This window comes from Microcebus murinus, chromosome 2 (assembly GCF_040939455.1).
Source record: "Microcebus murinus isolate Inina chromosome 2, M.murinus_Inina_mat1.0, whole genome shotgun sequence".
Lineage (NCBI taxonomy): Eukaryota > Metazoa > Chordata > Mammalia > Primates > Cheirogaleidae > Microcebus > Microcebus murinus.
Window position 1 is genome coordinate 29,635,866 of NC_134105.1, and position 19,640 is coordinate 29,655,505.

Genomic DNA, 19,640 nt, shown 5'->3' on the forward strand with positions numbered 1-19,640 from the left:
TTAGTTATATATTTTCTCCTTTCTTTGTTCTTTCCTGTTTGCATCTTTATTCTTTTATGTGGAATCATTTTCCTTCTGCCTAAAGTTAAACCTTGGGAGTTTGCTTTAATGTAGTCTGCTGGTGGCAAACTCTCTGTTTGTCTGAAAATGTCTTTATTTCACCTTTATTCTTGAAGAATTTTTTTTTTTTTTTTGCATTAAATCCTGGGTTGTTGGTTATCTCCTCACAACACTCTGAAGATTTTGTTCCATTGTCTTCTGGATTCCATTATTACTGATAATGTTAGCTGTCACAATGTCACTGTGTTAGTTATCAATTGTGTTGTTACATAACAACCCCAAAACTTGATGGCTTAATGAAATAAACATTTTTTAATCTCACTGTTTTCATGGATCAAAAATTCAGAAACTGCTTAGATGAGGGGTTCTGGGCCCAGGATGTAGTCAAGGTGAGTTGCTGTCAAGATGTTGGCTGAGGTTGAAGTCATCTGAAGACTTGCCTGGGGCTATAGGATATGCTTTCACTATGATGTATCTAGGTGTGAATTTTTTTATTCATCCCACTAGAGAGTTATTTAGCTTCTTATATCTGTAATCTGGTTGCATTGATGGGTACTGAAAAATATTTAGCCATTATATCTGCCTTAGCTTCTTTCTTTTTAAACTTATATTAGATCTTCTCCCTGTATTCTCTATGTCTCTTATCCTCTCTTCTGTATATTCCTTCTTTTTGTTTCCTAATACTTCATTCTAGATAATTTCTTCTGACCTATCTTCCTTTTCATTCATTCTCTATTCAGCAATGTCTAATCTGCCGTTATACTTATTCACTGAGTTCTTAATTTTGTTACCGTATTTTGCACACACAGAAGTCTGTTTTCTTCTTTTTTACATCTACTCCATCACATTTTTTGGTTTTTGTTTTGTTTTTTGGAGACAGGGTCTCACCTGTTCCCTGGGATAGAGTGCAGTAGTGTCACGATAGTTTACTGCAATTTCACATTTCTGGGTTCAAGTGGTCCTCCTGGCTCACCCTCCCAAGTAGCAGGGACTATAGGGGGGTTACCAAAACACCCGTATAATTTTTATATTTTTAGTAGAGACAGAGTCTCACTCTTGCTGAGGCTGGACTTGAACTCCTGACCTCAAGTCATCCTCCCGTCTTAGCCTCTCAAAGTGCTAGGATTACAGGTGTGAGCTACTGTGCCTGGCCTCTATCACTTTTCATAGTTTTCAGGTACTTACCAAAATTGTCTAAGTTATGTTTTATTTCTTTGAACAAAGAAAATATTATTTTATAATTTGCATCTGGTAATTCCAAAAGCAGTTGTCTCTGCAGGCCTCTTTCTGTTGTTTGTGTTTCTGCTGGTTCTCCCTAAAAGTCTTGTCTCCTTGTTTACATGGTTATCTTTAGTTCGGTTCTGGACATTGTCTACGAAAATTTACATGTAGGAAGAATTTGGAGCCTACAATAATAATGCTTTTCTACAAAGAGGATTTGTATTTGCTTTTGCCAGGCATCTGGTGGCAGCATTGTCTTCCCCCTAAATTCATCTGCCAAAACCCTAACTCCTAGTACCTCACAATGTGACAATCCCCTGTTTCACCCCCCTCACAAAGGCAGTCATCTGCAAACCAAGGAAATAGGCCTTAGGAGAAACCAAACCTGTCTACACTGTATCCTGGATTCTGACCTCTGGAACTGTGAGAAAAGAAATTTCTGTTGTTTAAGTCACTCAGTCTGTGACTTCTTTTATGGCAGCCCTAGCAAACTATTAAATAATACATGTCTTTAAGAACATTAAAAGTATATATTCCAGACTTTTTATTTTTTCATTTTATTGTTGTTTTCTGAGGTGGGTCGTTTTCCTAGTCTACCATGGGAACTCCAGTCATCCTCTCTCCCCACTCTCCCCACCCTGCTTCCTTTTTCTTCATATTCCTTAGGATTGCCTGGGGTATTAGCTATTTTTCTATTTATTATTATCAATTAATTTCACCCTAGTTAAGTTCCAAGAAAGCAGGAACTTCGTTTGGTTTACTGCTGTATTCTTTCTCAGAGCCTACATGAATGTGTGGCAGATCTTAGGCTCTCGGAAGATAGTTGAATGAAGGAATGAATGACAGAGAAGGGACTTCCCCACTGGCGGGCCACAGGGTCTCTCCCGGACCTCCGTCAGGAAACTTGAGGCAGTCTGGCTGGTTGGCAGATCCCCGCCGCCGGGGCAGGGGCAGCCCGCGGTACGCGAGTGCTCGGGGCGCGCCCCCCGACTTCCGGCTTCCGCGGGCGCGCGCCTCTTCCCCGGAGAGGGCGGGCTCAGCGGCCGCCTGGTGGGCGGAGCCGGCGGCCGGGCGCGCGGGGCCCGCGGGAAGTGGCGCAGGCGCACAACCAGCCCGCGGCGCAACCGCGTGGGGTGGGCTTGGCAGGGTACCCCGGGTGCTGGGGCAAGGGCTGGTCGGGAGGGCGGGGGCAACGCGAGACGCCCGGCTGCGGCCTAAGAGGCGGGGTGGGCTCGGCCGCTGCCGCTGGCCCGGCATGAAAGCAGCAGCCAGCGAGTGTATCCTCACCCGGGTCTGCGAGGAACCGGCTTAGGGCGCCCCTCCCATTGCGGCCCCCAAAGCTCCGCTCCTGGGGTGCGGCTGGCAAAGCCCACCCGCCCTGGGCCGGCCCTTGATGGGAATTTGGAAAGGACCCTGGTGCAGTCCGGAGGCCGAGGGTCCTTTGGGCTTCCCATGTAAACGCTGGATGTTTTTGGAGAATGCGTTGAGTGAAGATGTGGTCTGTCCATAAAACCCTGGAAAAGAACAAAATCTGTTACCATTCAGTCCATCTCTAAAGAGACACTCTGCAGCTGAAAACCCAGGAGCAAGCGCTCTCATGGCCCGGTCTGTGGTCCTACCTGCGTCCGCGGCCGATCTGGTGAGTAGGAGGCCTGTCTGCCTGTGTCCGCCGTCTGTAAGCCCCGAGGGTGGCGTGTCTGGGACCACTGCGAGGATGGGGCGTCTTCGAATTGAAGCTTCTTAGCCATTCACGGTTCTTAAGTTTCTGCACTTGAAAGTTTCTGCACTTTGGTAACAAGACCTTTTATATATTGAGGCGCGGGATATTTTCTACAGGTTCCAGTCTCTAGCATATATGCAACTCCTTTCTCTGCCATCAGTCACCAGGGAAAATACAAAGACAAAAAACAAATCAAAATCCCAAACCCATAAGTCACATAACCCATCCCTTCCTTACAAACTTCAAAAAGTTGGGCCGGCTCCCTTTCCACGGAGCTACGACTGTTCTTGGGGCACCGAGTACACTGGACCTGGTCACAGCTGAAGCACTTGCTCAGATGCCAGCGCGGGGTGGGGTGGGGGGGTTAGTTGAGATGATGGATTTGGGTTGTTTCCAAATTTGCCTGTTCAATTCTGCTGTAGTCTTTGTTATACTTGAAGTACTGTTTCCTTCCTTTGAAGACCCCTCTCCAATTTTAACATTTCTGAAACCAGGCTGCACTCAACCAGTGAGGTTAGGAGGAAATGGCCAGGTGCTGAGCATCTGCGTGGGTGGTGATGTGTCTGTGCTGCTTGCTTGTGCCCAGACGCAGCTATGTGATTATTCTATCAGTAGAGACACTTGAACTTTAAATTCACATCTCTAATTTTTTCAAAAACTAATTTAAAAAGGTAATGCTGGCCAAGCGCGGTGGCTCACGCCTGGAATCCTAACACTCTGGGAGGCCGAGGCGGATAGCTCAAGGTCAGGAGTTCGAGACCAGCCTGAGCAAGAGCGTCTCTACTAAAAGTAGAAAGAAATTAATTGACCAACTAAAAATATATAGAAAAAAATTAGCCAGGCATGGTGGCGTGTGCCTGTAGTCCCAGCTACTCGGGAGGCTGAGGCAGGAAGATTGCTTGAGCCCAGGAGTTTGAGGTTGCTGTGAGTGAGGCTGACGCCATGTCACTCTAGCCCCAGGGACAGAGTGAGACTCTGTCTCAAAAAAAAAGATAATGCTGTAATAAGCAAAATGATAAAAGGTTTGTAACAATGTTTATTAAGCATTTGCTGTGTGCCTAGCATCGTCTCAACCAACATTACAACAATATGAAGTACAATTATTATCCCTTTTTTTTTTTTTTTTTTGAGACAGAGTCTCACTTTGTTGCCCAGGCTAGAGTGAGTGCCGTGGCGTCAGCCTGGCTCACAGCAACCTCAATCTCCGGGGCTCAAGCAATCCTCCTGCCTCAGCCTCCCGAGTAGCTGGGACTACAGGCATGCGCCACCATGCCCAGCTAATTTTTTTGTATATATATTTTTAGTTGGTCAATTAATTTATTTCTATTTTTGGTAGAGACGGGGTCTCGCTCAGGCTGGTTTCGAACTCCTGACCTTGAGCAATCCGCCCGCCTCGGCCTCCCAAAGTGCTAGGATTACAGGCGTGAGCCACCGCGCCCGGCCTATTATCCCATTTTATAGATGAGGAAACAGAAGGCTCAGATAGTTGAAATGCCTCATGGCTTTTAAGTGCAAGTGTCAGGGTTCTCACCTAGACTGTCTGATTTCAAAGCCTGCTCTTTTAAACCCCACGTTTGTATCCAGACAGAAGATGCCTGCAGCTTACAAGGAGGAAAGTCGAGGCAGGGTCTGTGCATGTTTGTACATCTTTGGGGTGTTTGTGTATCTTTGACTATCTGTGTATGTATGTATTGAACTGGGAGATAGAGCCACATCCAGGAACATTGATTATTACTCCTACGTTGATGATCTTTGTTTTGCATCTTTTGCAGTTTTAAATATACTCCTGCAGGTTCTGGAGTTCTGGTGTATGACAGATGCTTCTGGATCCCTCTTCTCTTCCCCTTTGCTCCTGTAGAAGAATATTGAGGCATTGCTCAAATCTACTCAGCTGGCTGCCTCCCAAAGAAATAGTGCTTAATTTAAGAGGGGAGTCCATTTTTCAGTGTTGTTAAAGTCACACCGGCCTCCAGGAGCCGCAAGAGCCTGATGCTGCAGGGACACAAGCTCCAATCTCTAGGACAGACGCAGCTCCTTTCCTGAGGAGCCGGACTGAGGGCAGGTGACTGCGATCTGAGTAGTACCATACAACCCTGAAGCTTCTCATCAGAGGTTCTGGCAGTTTCCTCACCCGAAGCCCAGTCAGGCAGGCATCATCATGCCTCAGCAGCTCCTGATCACCCTGCCCACCAAGGCCAGCACCTGGGTGAAGTTGCACCATCCAAAGAGGACCAAGGAAGGGGCACCCCGGTGGGAGGATGTGACCAAAATGTTTGAGGGAGAAGGTGAGAATAGACTGATGGAGGGGGAAGAAGGAGGTCTCATTTGTGTGTGGAAAGATAGGTATACATTTCATTGGGTGGTCTCTTGGGGATGAAATTGGGGGAAAGAAGGTCTTTGGGGTTCATTCTTATGGCTTTGGGAAGGGGAGGGAAAGGTGAGGAAAATAGTGGGCTCCCAGCCCACGAGCTCCTTGTGATACCTGCTCTATGCTGCTTCTATCTCCTGTGTTCAAATGCAACATGTGGCAGGAAGAAAATACAAGGTGTTCCCACCAGTGGCTCCTGAGTGTGGGAATGTGATTCACAGAGAGGGAGTCAAAGGTTTCTGCCCCCTTAAGTCCTCCAAGTTCCAGTGATTTTAGCCCCAGACCAGTAATTTTCAGAAGTATCTGTTTTTTTCATTTCCTCTGCTGAGAGGCAGGAATGACAAGCCTGATTACTCTCTTTACCTTGAACTATGTGGGTTCTATGGGAGATATGCCCCAAATCACACCTTATTTAGTGTTCAGGAATAGACAGAAGGACATAGGAATTCATGTGTCTCATGTGGTGTCTTTATTCATACCTTTAACACTTTAAACTTAGGCAGTGTTTATTGTGTTCTAGCTATACAGATGGAAAGATGAATAATTATCTCTAATGCTGATTATTAACTGATAGACATAGACATATACCCCAATCAAAATAATAGAAGGTAGCCTAAGAAAAGTTCTGTTGGAATACAAGAGACAGGAAACTTTCTTCTGATTGTATGTATTTCAGAAATTTTCACAAAGCAGATAGCATTGAATTGAGCCTTGAAGAAATGTCTTAAGTTTTTTATAGAAGATTTGGGGAAAAGATACAAAAATGAGTACCTTGAAGAGTGGCTCAGAGAATGGGGAATATTTAGTCTAACAGGGTTAGGAATGTGGTTGGGGGTATATGTCCCATGTATAAAGGATGGTGGATTAGAGGTAACCATTGTTGAGAAAATACACTTTGGGCTGATTGTATAGTGCCTTGAAGTCCATGGTGAGGTGTTTGGATTTTTCTTCCTTGTCATTGGAGAACCCTTGAGGATTTTTGAACAAAGTTGTATCCTGAGAGATATGTGCTTTTGGAACGGCATTGACCATTGGGAATTTGTTTGGTTTTTTTACTCTAAAGAATTATTCATTTATTTTTCCAAAATACTTTATTCTCTCATACATAGTTTTTGACCATTGGGAAACAATAATGCCCAAAGCAAAATGCAAGTCATCCTCATTAAGGAGGCCGTGGGCTGCTCTTGAGCTGCTCTAAGTTTCCCTCTTTGTGAATGTATTGGGGAAAGAGCCACATTCAGTGGGTCTGTGGGCAGTTTTTCTGTTTGGGGGTTGTGGGGAGATGCTAACCTTCTGGCTGTTTTCCTTCCATAGTTCTGTTGTCTCGGGATGCTAATGTGACCCAAGGAGAAAGTTTAGAGGATGAAGTGACCTCTGGGCCCCCAGCAGCAGAATCCCAGGTAGGTTGGACTTTCCTCTCATTTTCTTGGCATTGCTTCTTGTTTTTAAGGCTATAACCTGCCTCCTTTTTCTTTGGGAGGTGGGGAGGGGAGTTGAGACTAACAAAGTCAACTTGGGAGCTGAGTGCAATTACTCTTGTGTAGAAAATTGGGCTTCAGTGTTGGAAATTTCCTTACTCTTAGTGGCCTCCCTCCACGTAATTATTTCTTACCAACATCTAGATCTAATATTTGTGCTAATTTCTGTAGAGAAAGCAAAATGAGTGATATGATACTATCCCCTAAAAACCAACAGATACCACTTGAGATATAAGATAAACCTCAATAAAAGTACTCAAAGTCAAAATGTCTGAGAAGAAAGTTCTAACATTCTTAGTCATGTACATATAGCACTGAATTTCAAGAGGTGACTCTTAGTATAGTGCTGAGAGCACAGGTCAAACCACAGCCAAGGGGAAGTGACAGAGAAGAAAAATAGGTCACACAGAGTACAAATACTGCAGGCTGGGCAGAAAAGCAGGAACAGTGGGGGGGGGCAGCAGTTAAAACAGGGTGTCAGAAATGGGTGAAACAGAAGGAAAATTATAGAATAAATGCAAAAGAGAGACTTTTAAAGAGGAGATCTTATTGGAGGATTGCAGAGTTTTAAGTGAAAAGAACTTGGGTTCTGAAATTAGATGGTATAGGATTTGATTTCATCTCTTGTCATTACTTGATTGGTGATCTAGAGCTATTTTTTAGCTGTTTAAAAATCTCAGTTTCCTCAACTAAGAAGTACAGATGCTAATATCTGCCTTCTAGGATTGAAATGCATTCCAGGGTTATTGATAGTAATATGGAAGAAGTTAACAATAATAGTCTAATTATTTAAAGAGTTATGTCTACATTCTGTTTATTTGGAATTTATTACTTTCATTTATCATAAACTGATTGGATTCTTAGCACTGGAAAAGGATTAAATTTTTTTAAATTGAGGTATAATTTACAACAGGAATACACTTAAGAAAGTATATGCTTCCATTTTGACATATGTATACACCACACAACCAAGTCAAGATATAGAACATTTTCACCATTTCAGAAAGTTCCCTCATGCCCCTTTTCAATTAATTCTCCATTCTACCTCCATAGAGAGTGCATGAAGTCTTTCTGTCATTTCTTACAGCTACATGTGAATCTATATGTATCTTAAAGAGTTTAATTTAAAAAAGAATATTCTGTACGTGTTAGGTATAGTGTTCTGTAAGTGTAAATTAAATTGGTTGATAGTGTTGTTCAGATCTTCTATATCTTTGATGAATTTTTGTCTATTGGTTATATCATTTACTGAGAGTAGTGTTAAAATCTCCAGTTATTGTCATTTTGTTTGTATCTCTTCAGTTCTGCTTTATTTATTTTGAAGTTCTGTCATCAGATGCGTAAACACTTAGGATTGTTGTCTTCTTGGTGAACTGAACCTCTTATTCTGAAATGTCCCTCTTTGTGCCTAGTAACATCCCTTTTCCTGAAGTCGTTTTGTCTGATTGAATATAGCTACTCCAACATTCCTTTAATTATTGTTTGCATCGTATAGCTTTTTTCTATCTTTTTACTTTAAACCTACTTGTCATATTTAAAGTGTAATGTTCTTAAATATAGCTGAGTCTTGCTTGTTTTGTCCATTGACAGTTAATCATTTTTTTTTTTTTTGAGACAGAGTCTCGCTATATTGTCCAGGCTAGAGTGAGTGTGTGGTGTCAGCCTAGCTCACAGCAACCTCAAACTCCTGGGATCAAGCGATCCTACTGCCTCAGCCTACCGAGTAGCTGGGACTATAGGATTGCACCACCATGCCCGGCTAATTTTTTCTCTATATATTAGTTGGCCAATTAATTTCTTTCTATTTATAGTAGAGACGGGGTCTCACTCTTGCTCAGGCTGGTTTCGAACTCCTGACCTCAAGCAATCTGTCCGCCTTGGCCTCCCAGAGTGCTAGGATTACAGGCATGAGCCACTGTGCACAGCCGACAGTTAATCATTAATATGGTTGGGTCTAAGTATATTTTTGGGTTTTGTTTGTTGTTTGTTCTATGTATTCTTTGTTTCTTTGTTCCTCCTCTCCTGCCTTCATTTGGAATGAATCGTTTTTTAGTATTCCATTTTATGCCCTCTAATGACTTCTAAGCTACATTGATTTGTTTTTAGTAGTTGCTCTAGCTATTACAAAATGCATTTTTAAGATCACAATTGCTTTGAGTTAATATTATACTGCTTCACATATCATATGAGAGCATTACATTATATTTCTACTTCTTCCCATTCTTTGTGCTATTGTCATCATATGTTTTATTTTAAATGTTAAAAACTCCACAATACATTATTCTTATTTTTTGCTTTTAACAGTAAATTGTCTTATAAAAATTAAGAAAAGAAAAAGTGAATCTTTTATATTTACCCACATATTTACGAATTCAGGCACTTTATTCTTTCCTGTAGTTCCAGATTTCTATCTGGCATCATTTCCCTTCAGCTTAAAGAACTTTGTTTAGCATTTTTTTGCGATGTGGGTATTCTGGTGATGAATTCTCACAACTTCTGTTGATCTAAATAGGTCTTCCTATTGCCATCCTATTTGAGGATCTTTTATTCGATATAGAATTCCAGGTTGAGTGTTTTTTCTTTAAGCACTTAAAAATATTCCATTCTCTTTGAGCTTGTATTGTTTGGATGAGAAGTCAGCTGTTACTATCATTTATGCGATGCATCTGTTAAATATCACTTTTTCTTTACTGTGCACAGATGTGGTTTTCTTTGAGTTTATCCTTTTTGGGGTTTGCTAAGCTTTTTGGATCTGTGGGTTGATTGTTTTTTCCATAAATTCGGAAAATTTTCACCCATTATTTCTTCAAGTGTTTTTTCTGCCCATTCTCTCTTCTGAGATTCTAATTTGTGTATATTAGGCCACTTGCATTTATCCCACAGATTTTTTTTTTCTCTTGGTGTTCTAGTTTAAATAATATTTATTAATCTATCTTAAGTTTCACTGATCTTCATCATGGTCTAATCTAACTTAAGCCCATCAAATAAATTTTCCACATATTGTATTTTTCACTAGTAGAACTTTCATTTACAGTTGATTCTTGAACAACATGGGTTTGAACTGTGCAGGTCCACTTACATATGGATGTTTTTCAATAAATATATGGGAAAATTTTATGGAGATGTGACACAATTTGAAAAAACTCACAGATGAACTGTGTGGCCTAGAAATTTTAAGAAGGTATTTCATAAAATATATGTAAATATATGTAAATACATAAAATATATGTAGATAATGGTCTATTATTTACTGCCATAAAATATATACAAATCTATTATAAAAAGTCAAAATTTATCAAAACTTATGCACACACAGGTCATACATGGTGCCATTCAAAGTCGAGAGAAATATAAACAAATGTAAAGATGCAGTATTAAATCATTACTGCATAAAATTAACTGTAGTATATACTGTGCTACTGTAATAATTTTATACTACCTTCTATTGCTATAGCAGTGAGGTTAAATGTATTGAGTGACTGCTTAAAAAGCTGTGAGATGTTAAACATCTCCATGTGAGCAGTTCATCTGTAAATTGTATATCAAAGTAAAAAGAGATCTCTTGCTGTTCTTTAGTATTTTTCTTTGTGTTTACCATAGTACAATACCATAAACCTTGAATAACACCATGGGACCCATACAAAGTGCCACGAATGATGCTAGATGTCTCCCAAGAAGCAGAGAAAAGTCATGATATTACAAGAAAAAGTTGAACTGCTTGATATGTAGCATATATTGAGGTCTGCAACTGTGGTTGCCTGCCATATCAAAGATTCATCTTATAAACAGATGACATAAACTTATAGTATCAATAGGGTACAGTATTATAAATGTATTTTCTCTTCCTTATGATTTTCATATTAACATTTTAATTTTTCTTCTTTATTGTAAGAATACTGTATATGATACATATAATATAGACTATATGTGTTAATTGACTGTGTCATTGGTAAGGCTTCCAGTAAATGGTAGACTGTTAGTAGTTAAGTTTTGAGGATTTGGATTTTCAGGAGGTTGGTAACCCTTAACACTTGGGTTGTTCAAGGGTCAACTGTAGTTCTTTTTTAGCATCTCTGTATCTCTTAGTTATCTCCATCTCTTCACCTGTTCTATTCATATTTTATTGTAAATAACATATTTTAACAGTGGTTTAAATTTCTTTTCTGCTAATTCCAATAACTTGGTCAGCTATTGGTCTCCTTTTATTGATTTTCATTTTCTTGATTGTAGGTCATATTTTTCTTATCTAATAATTTTTTGTTGTAGTTCAGATATTGTATATAAGGAGAGAGAGAGAGAGAGAGAGAGAGTGAGAGAGAGAGGGAATGTATGTGTGTGTGTAATAATTTATTTTGTGTTATTCTGTTTCCAAGAGACTCAAAGCCCTTTTCTTAGTCTGGTGGTTAAGGTGAGGGGATGATTATTCAGATTCCTCCTAGAGCTGTGGCTAAGTTTGGCTGTGATGCAGCTTTAATTTGATTGAATTTACCTTTAATTAGCCCAACTGCCAACCCCATGACACCACCACTGAGGGCTTCTCTCTTTTATCTTTTTAGTTTTTGATCTAGGAAAAGATTGGACCACAGTTCCAGACAGTTTTGTTGTTCACTTTTTAATTAAACTCCAGTGGGGTGAGATGTGCACCATCTGGGGGATGGTCATGCTGGAAACTTGGACTTGTCGGGAGAGGGAGGGAAAGGGCATTTATTGAAACCTTAAAATTTGTACCCCCGTAATATGCCAAAATAAAAAAATAAATAAAATAAAATAAACTCCAGTGGGAGTCCAGAATTCAAGCTCAGCAAGAATGCATAGGTGTTTGTGACAATAAGTGCTAGGGGGGAACAAAAAGCCTTTCTCCTTGCCTCCGCACCTACCTCTCTGATCTCATCTCCTTCCACTCTCCCCTTAACTAAGCTGCCTCCAGGCATGCTGTTCACCTTCCTGTTCCTTAAACAAGCCAAGGATGCTCTAACCTTAGGTACTTTGTACCTGCCTAGAGTGCTGTTCCCTCGGATTTCCACATGGCTGTCTCCCTTACTGAATTGATGTCTCTGGTCAAATATCACCCTTTTAGAGAGGCCTCCACAACCACCTTACATAAGAGATATTCCTATCCTCACTGTGGCTCTCCCTGTTCTCCTTATCCTGCTTAATTTTTTTCTAAGACATGCGTGACCATCTGTCCTTCATATATTTAATCTTTTATAGTAATCTCCAGAGAATCTCCAAACAAATCCAGAGGAGGCTCCTGGTAAAACTAGTTTAGAATCTCTTAGAACTCAGAATACTGTCAGACCTCATTGGACCTTGACAGAGGTGGTCTCTGGCTGAAAAGGAATATGTTTGATATTCCAGGAATTATTGACCTTCAAAGACGTATCTATTGACTTCACTCAGGAAGAGTGGGGGCAACTAGGCCCTGTTCACCAGAATCTGTACCGAGAGGTGATGCTGGAGAACTACAGGAACCTGGTGTCAGTAGGTAAGAATGGGCTATCCACACATCCAGAAACCTACCTATTATAGAAAAGTCATTATTTTAAATTATCAGTGTTGTGGATTTCTTGAAGCTTGGCCTTGTGTTCTGTGTTGTTATTCCTTTGAAAACCAAGCCAGGGCATATCTGATCAACTTTCCTTGGGGAACAGCTTTACTACATAGAGGCAGAATAGAAAGATCCACCCCTTTCCACTTTCAGAGAACCTGAATACCAGAAGACTTGAACTAAATTCTGGGGATAGTTCTTTTACATCAACATAGACATTCACACTCTTTCTTTACTCCATAAGCAGGATATCAACTTTCTAAACCTAGTGTGATTTCCCAGTTGGAGAAAGGAGAGGAACCATGGATGACAGAGAAAGAAGGCCCAGGAGATCCCAGTTCAGGTGAGAGCAAGGCAGATGGCACCTTCTAATATATAGATGAGAGTACTCAAAGTCTTTCCAGGCTGTGGGGAAGGTTCACAGGACACGGCATGCACTAAACCCGATTTCACCCCTCCCTCCATTGCCCATTCCTTCACTGAGCTCTTGCAAAGGTCCCTCTGGAGTTGGAGGGAGGAGAAGTCTTGTTCTCATTAAGGTTGAACTTGATTTTCCTTCTGTCTCCAATATCCTTAGGACTGCCAATCTAAAGCTCCTTTTCTCCCTTCCAAGTATTAACCAGGCCCGACCCTGCTTAGTTTCCGAGATCAGACGAAATCGGGCGTGTTCAGGGTGGTGTGGCCGTAGACTAAAGCTCCTTTTCTTTAAGCAGTCAGATGCACCTGATCTCTCCACAGAAAACAGATCTCTTTTCAAGACTCTTACTGCATTCGGTAAATCTTTAATTTTCTTGCCCTCTATTTTCATTTTTTGTCAGCCTTCAGTCCCAGCTTCAATTCTCATTCTCTTTTCAACTGTGTATCTTGATTTTTTATAATGGCTACTTCATGAAAACTCCTACAAGAGAAATTACCATCGATTCTTTCTCACCAAATCTATGGTTTTTAGCAATCTCCTTAAACTTTTCTTTTATTATGAAATATTTTAGATATTCAGAAAGGCATAGAGAACATTATAACAAATTTTTATGTAGCTTCCATCCAGATTAAGAAATAAAACAGAGTTGTAGCCCCACTGTTCCCCTTCCACTTTTCAAAATAACCACTCTTCTGAGTTTAAACATTATCATTCCCGTATGTTCTCATATTTTTGTTACATACATATATCCCTAAACAATATATAGCATTGTTTTGCATGTTCTTATTCTTTAATATTATTATTCTCTCCACTTGCTTTTCTCATTCAACACTGTTGATATTTCTCCATGATCTAGTTCATTCATTTCGATTGAATTAGTAAACCACAATTTATTTGTTTATTTTCCTGTTGATAGGCATTTATATTGTTTCCAAATTTGGGGGTTACAAACATGCTGCAGCAAACCTTTGTGTACATATATTTTCATATACATATGCAAGTATTTCTATAAGGTGGTAGAAGCAAAATTGTTGGGTCATGAAATACATGCACTTTCATTTTGCTAGGTATTACCAAATTGCTCTTCAAACCAAGTACACGAATTTTTACTCCCATTAGCAGGTTTTAAGAGTTTCCACAATTCAGCATCTTTGTCAGTACTTGGCATTGTCAAACTTTAAAATTTTTGTAAATTCAATGGGTGAATATGATATCTTGTTTCTTTCATTTTCATGACTACTTGTATAAATTACCTGTTTATATCCCTTGCCAATTTTTCTATTGTTATTTGTTTTTTTCTTATTGATTCATAGAAACTTGTGTATGTATACATTCTGGATACTAATCCTTGATAGCTTTATGTTTTGCAAATGTTTCTGTTCAGTGGCCCATTTTTTACTTTTTTAAAAATAGTGTCTTTTCTGAGTTTTCTAAATTTAATGTTACTGAATTTGTCAGTTTTCTTTTTATTGTTTGTACTTTTTGTGTAAGAAACCCTTTCTGCTCTATTATCCTCCATTTCTTTTTTAATTAATTTTTTTTTTTTAAGAAATGAGGTTCGCTGTGTTGCCCAGTGCAGTGGCTATTCACAGGCGCAGTCATGGTGCACTACAGCATCAAACTCTGGGCTCAAGTGAGCCTCCTGCCTCAGCCTCCTGTGTAGCTGGGACTATAGGCGTGTGCCACCACACTTGGCTATCTTACATCGTATCATATATATGACGTATGTGTGTGTGTGTATATATAAATATGTTTCTGTATATATTCCTATATTTTCAAAGTTTTACTTTTCCTATTTAGGTTCAATTCACCTGGAAGTTATTGTATACATAGTATGAGGTGAAAATCTAGTTTAACTTTTCCACATGGATAATCAGTCCAGTAATGATTAATGCACTCTGTCACCTGTCAAGTTTCTTTATATGTTATATTTGAGTCTGTTTCTGGGCTCTATTATGTTTTATTCTTTTATTTTTCTGTCCCTACTCTAATGCCAAGCTGTCTTATTTACTATATTTCATAATGAAATTTACTATCTGGTAGTTCATCTACTTTGTTCTTTAAAATTGTTCTGGCTATTCTTAGCTCTTTGTTTTTCCATATGTATTATATAATCAGCATATAAAATTACACATACACACATACTCTGGTAGCATTTTGATTGGAATAGAACTGAATTTATAGATCAGTTTTGGGGAGAGTTAATATTATATTGAGTCCAACTATCCGGAATATGCTATATTGCTCCATTTATTGATATTTCCTAATTTTTCAATAACATTGCAGGATTTTCTACATAAAGATCTTACATATATTGAACATCTTTTGTTAGATTCAGCCTGAAAATATTATATTTTGTTGTTATTATAAACAGTATTTTTTCTCCTTTTTTCCATATTTTTAAAAATTATGTTTTCCGCTTGCTGATATATAATAACAAATTGATTTTTTTTTTAATTTGGAAAGTATTACTTTTATTTATTTATTTTTTATTTCGGCATATTATGGGGGTACAGATTTTAAGGTTTCAATAAATGCCCATTTCCCCCTCCCCCCACAAGTCTGAGTCTCCATCATGACCATCCCCCAGATGGTGCACATCTCACTCATTATGTATGTATATACCCGCCCCCCTCCCCCCAACAAATTGATTTTGAATATTAATCTTATAGGTAGCCATCTTGTTTCTTTCTGTTATTAATTCCAATGATTGTACACTTTCCTGCGTTTTCTCTTCTTCAATTCATAACCACTTCGGTATGGCACTCACCAGCCGAGAAACCTTGCCCACAGCCGGCACTCATAGTCCGCAGGATAGTTTGTGCTGGGCATTGACGACAAATCCGTTTTGCTCTTGTGTGATGTGGAAAGCTTTAAAGCACTGAAAGCTTGTTTTACTTTACAGGCAGCTTTACTTGTAAATAAGAATAGGTAACATATACATATATGTTTTTATTAACATTATTTTTAAATGTTCACAATTTTATTTTGATAAATGAAAAATTAGAAAAGGCATATCACGGCTGTCGGCTAAAGCTGACGCTCAGCTGTGCGCCTTCATATCACAGCTGTTGGCTAAAGTTGCTGTGCGAGTTCATCTGTGGCTATAGACTATAGTCAACGCTCGTACTCAAGTGCATAACAATGAAAATAATAATAAAGTTAACATAGCCAAGAATGGTGGCATGTGCCTATAGTCCCAGGTACTCAAGAGGCTAAGCAGGAATATTCCTTGAGCCCAGGAGTTCAAATCTAACCCAACAACATAGTAAGACTCTGTCTTTTAAAACAAAACAAAACAAACCTACCGTGACTGTCTTTTCCTTGCCTATGGATAAAAATCTCAGAGAGGTCCCATAGATGGCCTAGAACAGTCTTGATTTTAGTAAAATGTTTATTTAGTTCAATGCAATAATAAAAACTCCTAGCTTCATCCAAAGGTAAAGCCTCTATTCTTGCTCCCTGGCTTGAACCTACCTCAGGCTTGAATACTGAACTGGGGAGGGCTACATAGATGGCTACCTTTCTCTTGCCCTGTCTTCTTCTCTTCCTCTTTGCCTATTCAGGACAGAATTGGGCCTGCGGAGCATAGACATTATTAGATGTTATTATTGCCTCTCTTCATTTAGAATTTGGAATTGCTAATGATCCTTCTGTGTTGACAAAACAATCTTTAAAAAGAAATTTTATTTTTCAAGAATATATACCTTCACGCCTGTAATCCTAGCACTCTGGGAGGCCGAGGCGGGAGGATTGCTCGAGGTCAGGAATTCGAAACCAGCCTGAGTGAGACTCTGTCTCTACCAAAAATAGAAAGAAATTAATCGACCAACTAAAAATATATATACAAAAAAAAAAAATTAGCTGGGCATGGTGGCACATGCCTGTAGTCCCAGCTACTCGGGAGGCTGAGGCAGCAGGATTGCTTGAGCCCAGGAGATTGAGGTTGCTGTGAGCTAGGCTGACGCCACGGCACTCACTCAAGCCTGGGCAACAAAGTGAGAATCTGTCTCAAAAAAAAAAAAGAATATATACCTAATGTATCCATTGAAATATTAATAATGGTGCAACAAATTATCAAGTAAAGAAACCAGTCAGAATTTTAAAGGTTAAAGGATATTTTCCTAGAACCTACCAGCAATAGCAACATAGCAGTCTGGGTTTTTTATAAGTCTCCTTGTATAAGTAACACTTCCATCGCTATGTTACTAACTACAGAAAACAGAATTATACATATACACACAAATACAAGTTTCAATAAAAGACAGTGTAATGTTCTTTGTTTTTAGTTCAAGCCCTATTTTTTGAACTAGTGAATCTCCTGCTGTTGCTGGAGTAGGGGGAGAGAGAAAGACCTCTTCTATCTTTCTGAGATTGTTTTCCAAAAGTGGTTGTCAATTTAAAGTACTTCCATTCTTTTTTTTTTTTTTTTTTTTTTTTTTTTTTTTGAGACAGAGTCTTGCTTTCTTGCCTAGGCTAGAGTGAGTGCCGTGGCGTCAGCCTAGCTCACAGCAACCTCAAACTCCTGGGCTCAAGCAATCCTACTGCCTCAGCCTCCCGAGTTGCTGGGACTACAGGCACGAGCCACCATGCCCAGCTAATTTCATATATATATATATTAGTTGGCCAATTAATTTCTTTCTATTTTTATAGTAGAGACGGGGTCTCGCTCAGGCTGGTTTTGAACTCCTGACCTTGAGCAATCCGCCCGCCTCGGCCTCCCAGAGTGCTAGGATTACAAGCGTGAGCCACCATGCCCAGCCTGAGTACTTCCATTCTTAAGACATAGTTTTGAAATTCTATTACTTAGTATTATTAGAACAAGATTCAAATTTTACTATGTATATAAAATAACACTTTTAACTTGTTCACTGTTTGTTAATTTCATTTTTCATTACCTTTCCAGGCTGTATAACTATATTTAAAGATAGTCAAAGTTTCATATACTTATATGTATTGTTGTCTAAGTGTCTGTTCCATACCAGTATAGTGATTGATTTTTCAAGGCATAATGAGTATGAGTTATTTACAGTTTTTCCATTTCTTTCAGAATTGAAGAGTAAAACAGAGACTAGTGCAAAGAATGCCACTTCACAGGAAGAGTTGTATCATGGCATTATGATGGAAAGAGTCATGAAGGATGATATCATTTATTCCACATTGAGAAAAGTCTCCAAATATGATGATGTGTTAGAAAGGCACCAGGAAACCTGTGTTAGAGATGTGAGACAAACCATCTTGACCTACAAGGAGAGAGGACAAGAAACTAACAAATTTGGGGAAAATATCATTGTGAGTTCAAATCTTATTATAGAACAGAGGCACCATAAATGTGATACACCTAGAAAGAACAAATACAAATTAGATTTGATTAATCATCCAACAAATTACATAAGAACAAAAACCTATGAATGTAATATATGTGAAAAAATCTTCAAACAACCCATTCATCTTACTGAACACATGAGAATTCATACTGGTGAGAAACCTTTCAGATGTAAAGAATGTGGAAGGGCCTTTAGTCAAAGTGCATCCCTTAGTACACACCAGAGAATCCATACTGGTGAGAAACCCTTTGAATGTGAGGAATGTGGCAAAACCTTCAGACATCGCTCATCGCTTAATCAGCATCATAGAACTCACACTGGAGAGAAACCCTATGTATGTGATAAGTGTCAGAAAGCTTTCAGCCAGAATATTAGCTTGATTCAGCACTTGAGGACTCATTCTGGAGAGAAACCCTTTACTTGCAATGAATGTGGGAAAACCTTTCGACAGATTAGACATCTTAGTGAACATATAAGAATTCATACTGGGGAGAAGCCCTATGCATGCACTGCATGTTGTAAAACCTTTAGTCATAGAGCGTATCTAACACATCACCAGAGAATCCATACTGGGGAAAGACCCTACAAATGTAAGGAATGTGGAAAAGCCTTTAGACAGAGGATACACCTTAGCAACCATAAAACTGTTCATACAGGAGTGAAAGCATATGAATGCAACCGCTGTGGAAAAGCCTATAGGCATGATTCATCCTTTAAAAAACATCAAAGACATCACACTGGAGAAAAACCTTATGAATGTAATGAATGTGGAAAAGCCTTCAGCTATAATTCATCACTTAGTCGACACCATGAAATACACAGGAGGAATGCCTTCCGAAATAATGTGTAGAAAAAGATATTTGACATGAGAACAAAAGCCAAGTCCAAATCAGTCTTTCTATGCTTTAAAATTTCAGGACGTAAATGAATTTGAGGAATTGATGTAATGATGCCAACTTTTAAGTTTGCCTGTTGTGTAAATAAACATTACCTTGGTAACTACTGTCTACTAACATCTCCATACAAAGTACTTAAGAATAAAATCTGGGCTGGGCGTGGTGGCTCATGCCTGTAATCCTAGCACCCTGGGAGGTCAAGGTGGGAGGATCACTTGAGCTCAGGAGTTGGAGACCAATCCCATCTCTACAATAAATAGGAAAAAACTTAGCTGGGCATGGTGTGTGTGCTTGTGGTCCCAGCTATCCCGGAGGGTGAGGCTGAGGAGGATTGCGTGAGCCCATGAGTTTGAGGTTACAGTGAGCTATTATGACACCACTGCACTCTAGCCAGGGCATAGAGTGAGACTCTGTCTCAAAAAAAAAAAAAAAAGTAATAAAGAAAGAATAAAATCTGGTCCTTCAAACTAATTAAATGAATTCAGCATTATGAAAAATTCATAACATAATTTTTTTTCTAATTTCATGTTGGATTCAAAATTATTCTTCACTAGTAATCATGGATATACAGATTGGCATTAGGAACTACTGTTTAAAATATTGC

At 39.3% G+C, this 19,640-nt stretch overlaps 1 protein-coding gene across 2 annotated transcripts; it reads left to right on the top strand.

Moving 5' to 3' along the window:
- The first annotated feature begins 2,775 nt into the window (after positions 1-2,775).
- Positions 2,776-19,139, top strand: ZFP69 (ZFP69 zinc finger protein). 2 transcript variants are annotated; one of them, XM_075997023.1, is made up of 6 exons: positions 2,776-2,920; positions 4,774-5,286; positions 6,684-6,769; positions 12,206-12,332; positions 12,640-12,738; positions 17,864-19,139. In XM_075997023.1, the coding sequence occupies exons 2-6, from the start codon at positions 5,160-5,162 to the stop codon at positions 18,988-18,990; spliced, it is 1,566 nt and encodes a 521-aa protein (XP_075853138.1). In that variant the 5' UTR covers positions 2,776-2,920; positions 4,774-5,159; the 3' UTR covers positions 18,991-19,139. The 2 variants fall into 2 exon arrangements, with proteins under 2 accessions (XP_075853138.1, XP_075853140.1); XM_075997025.1 differs by having other exon boundaries at positions 12,643-12,738.
- The last annotated feature ends 501 nt before the right edge of the window (positions 19,140-19,640 follow it).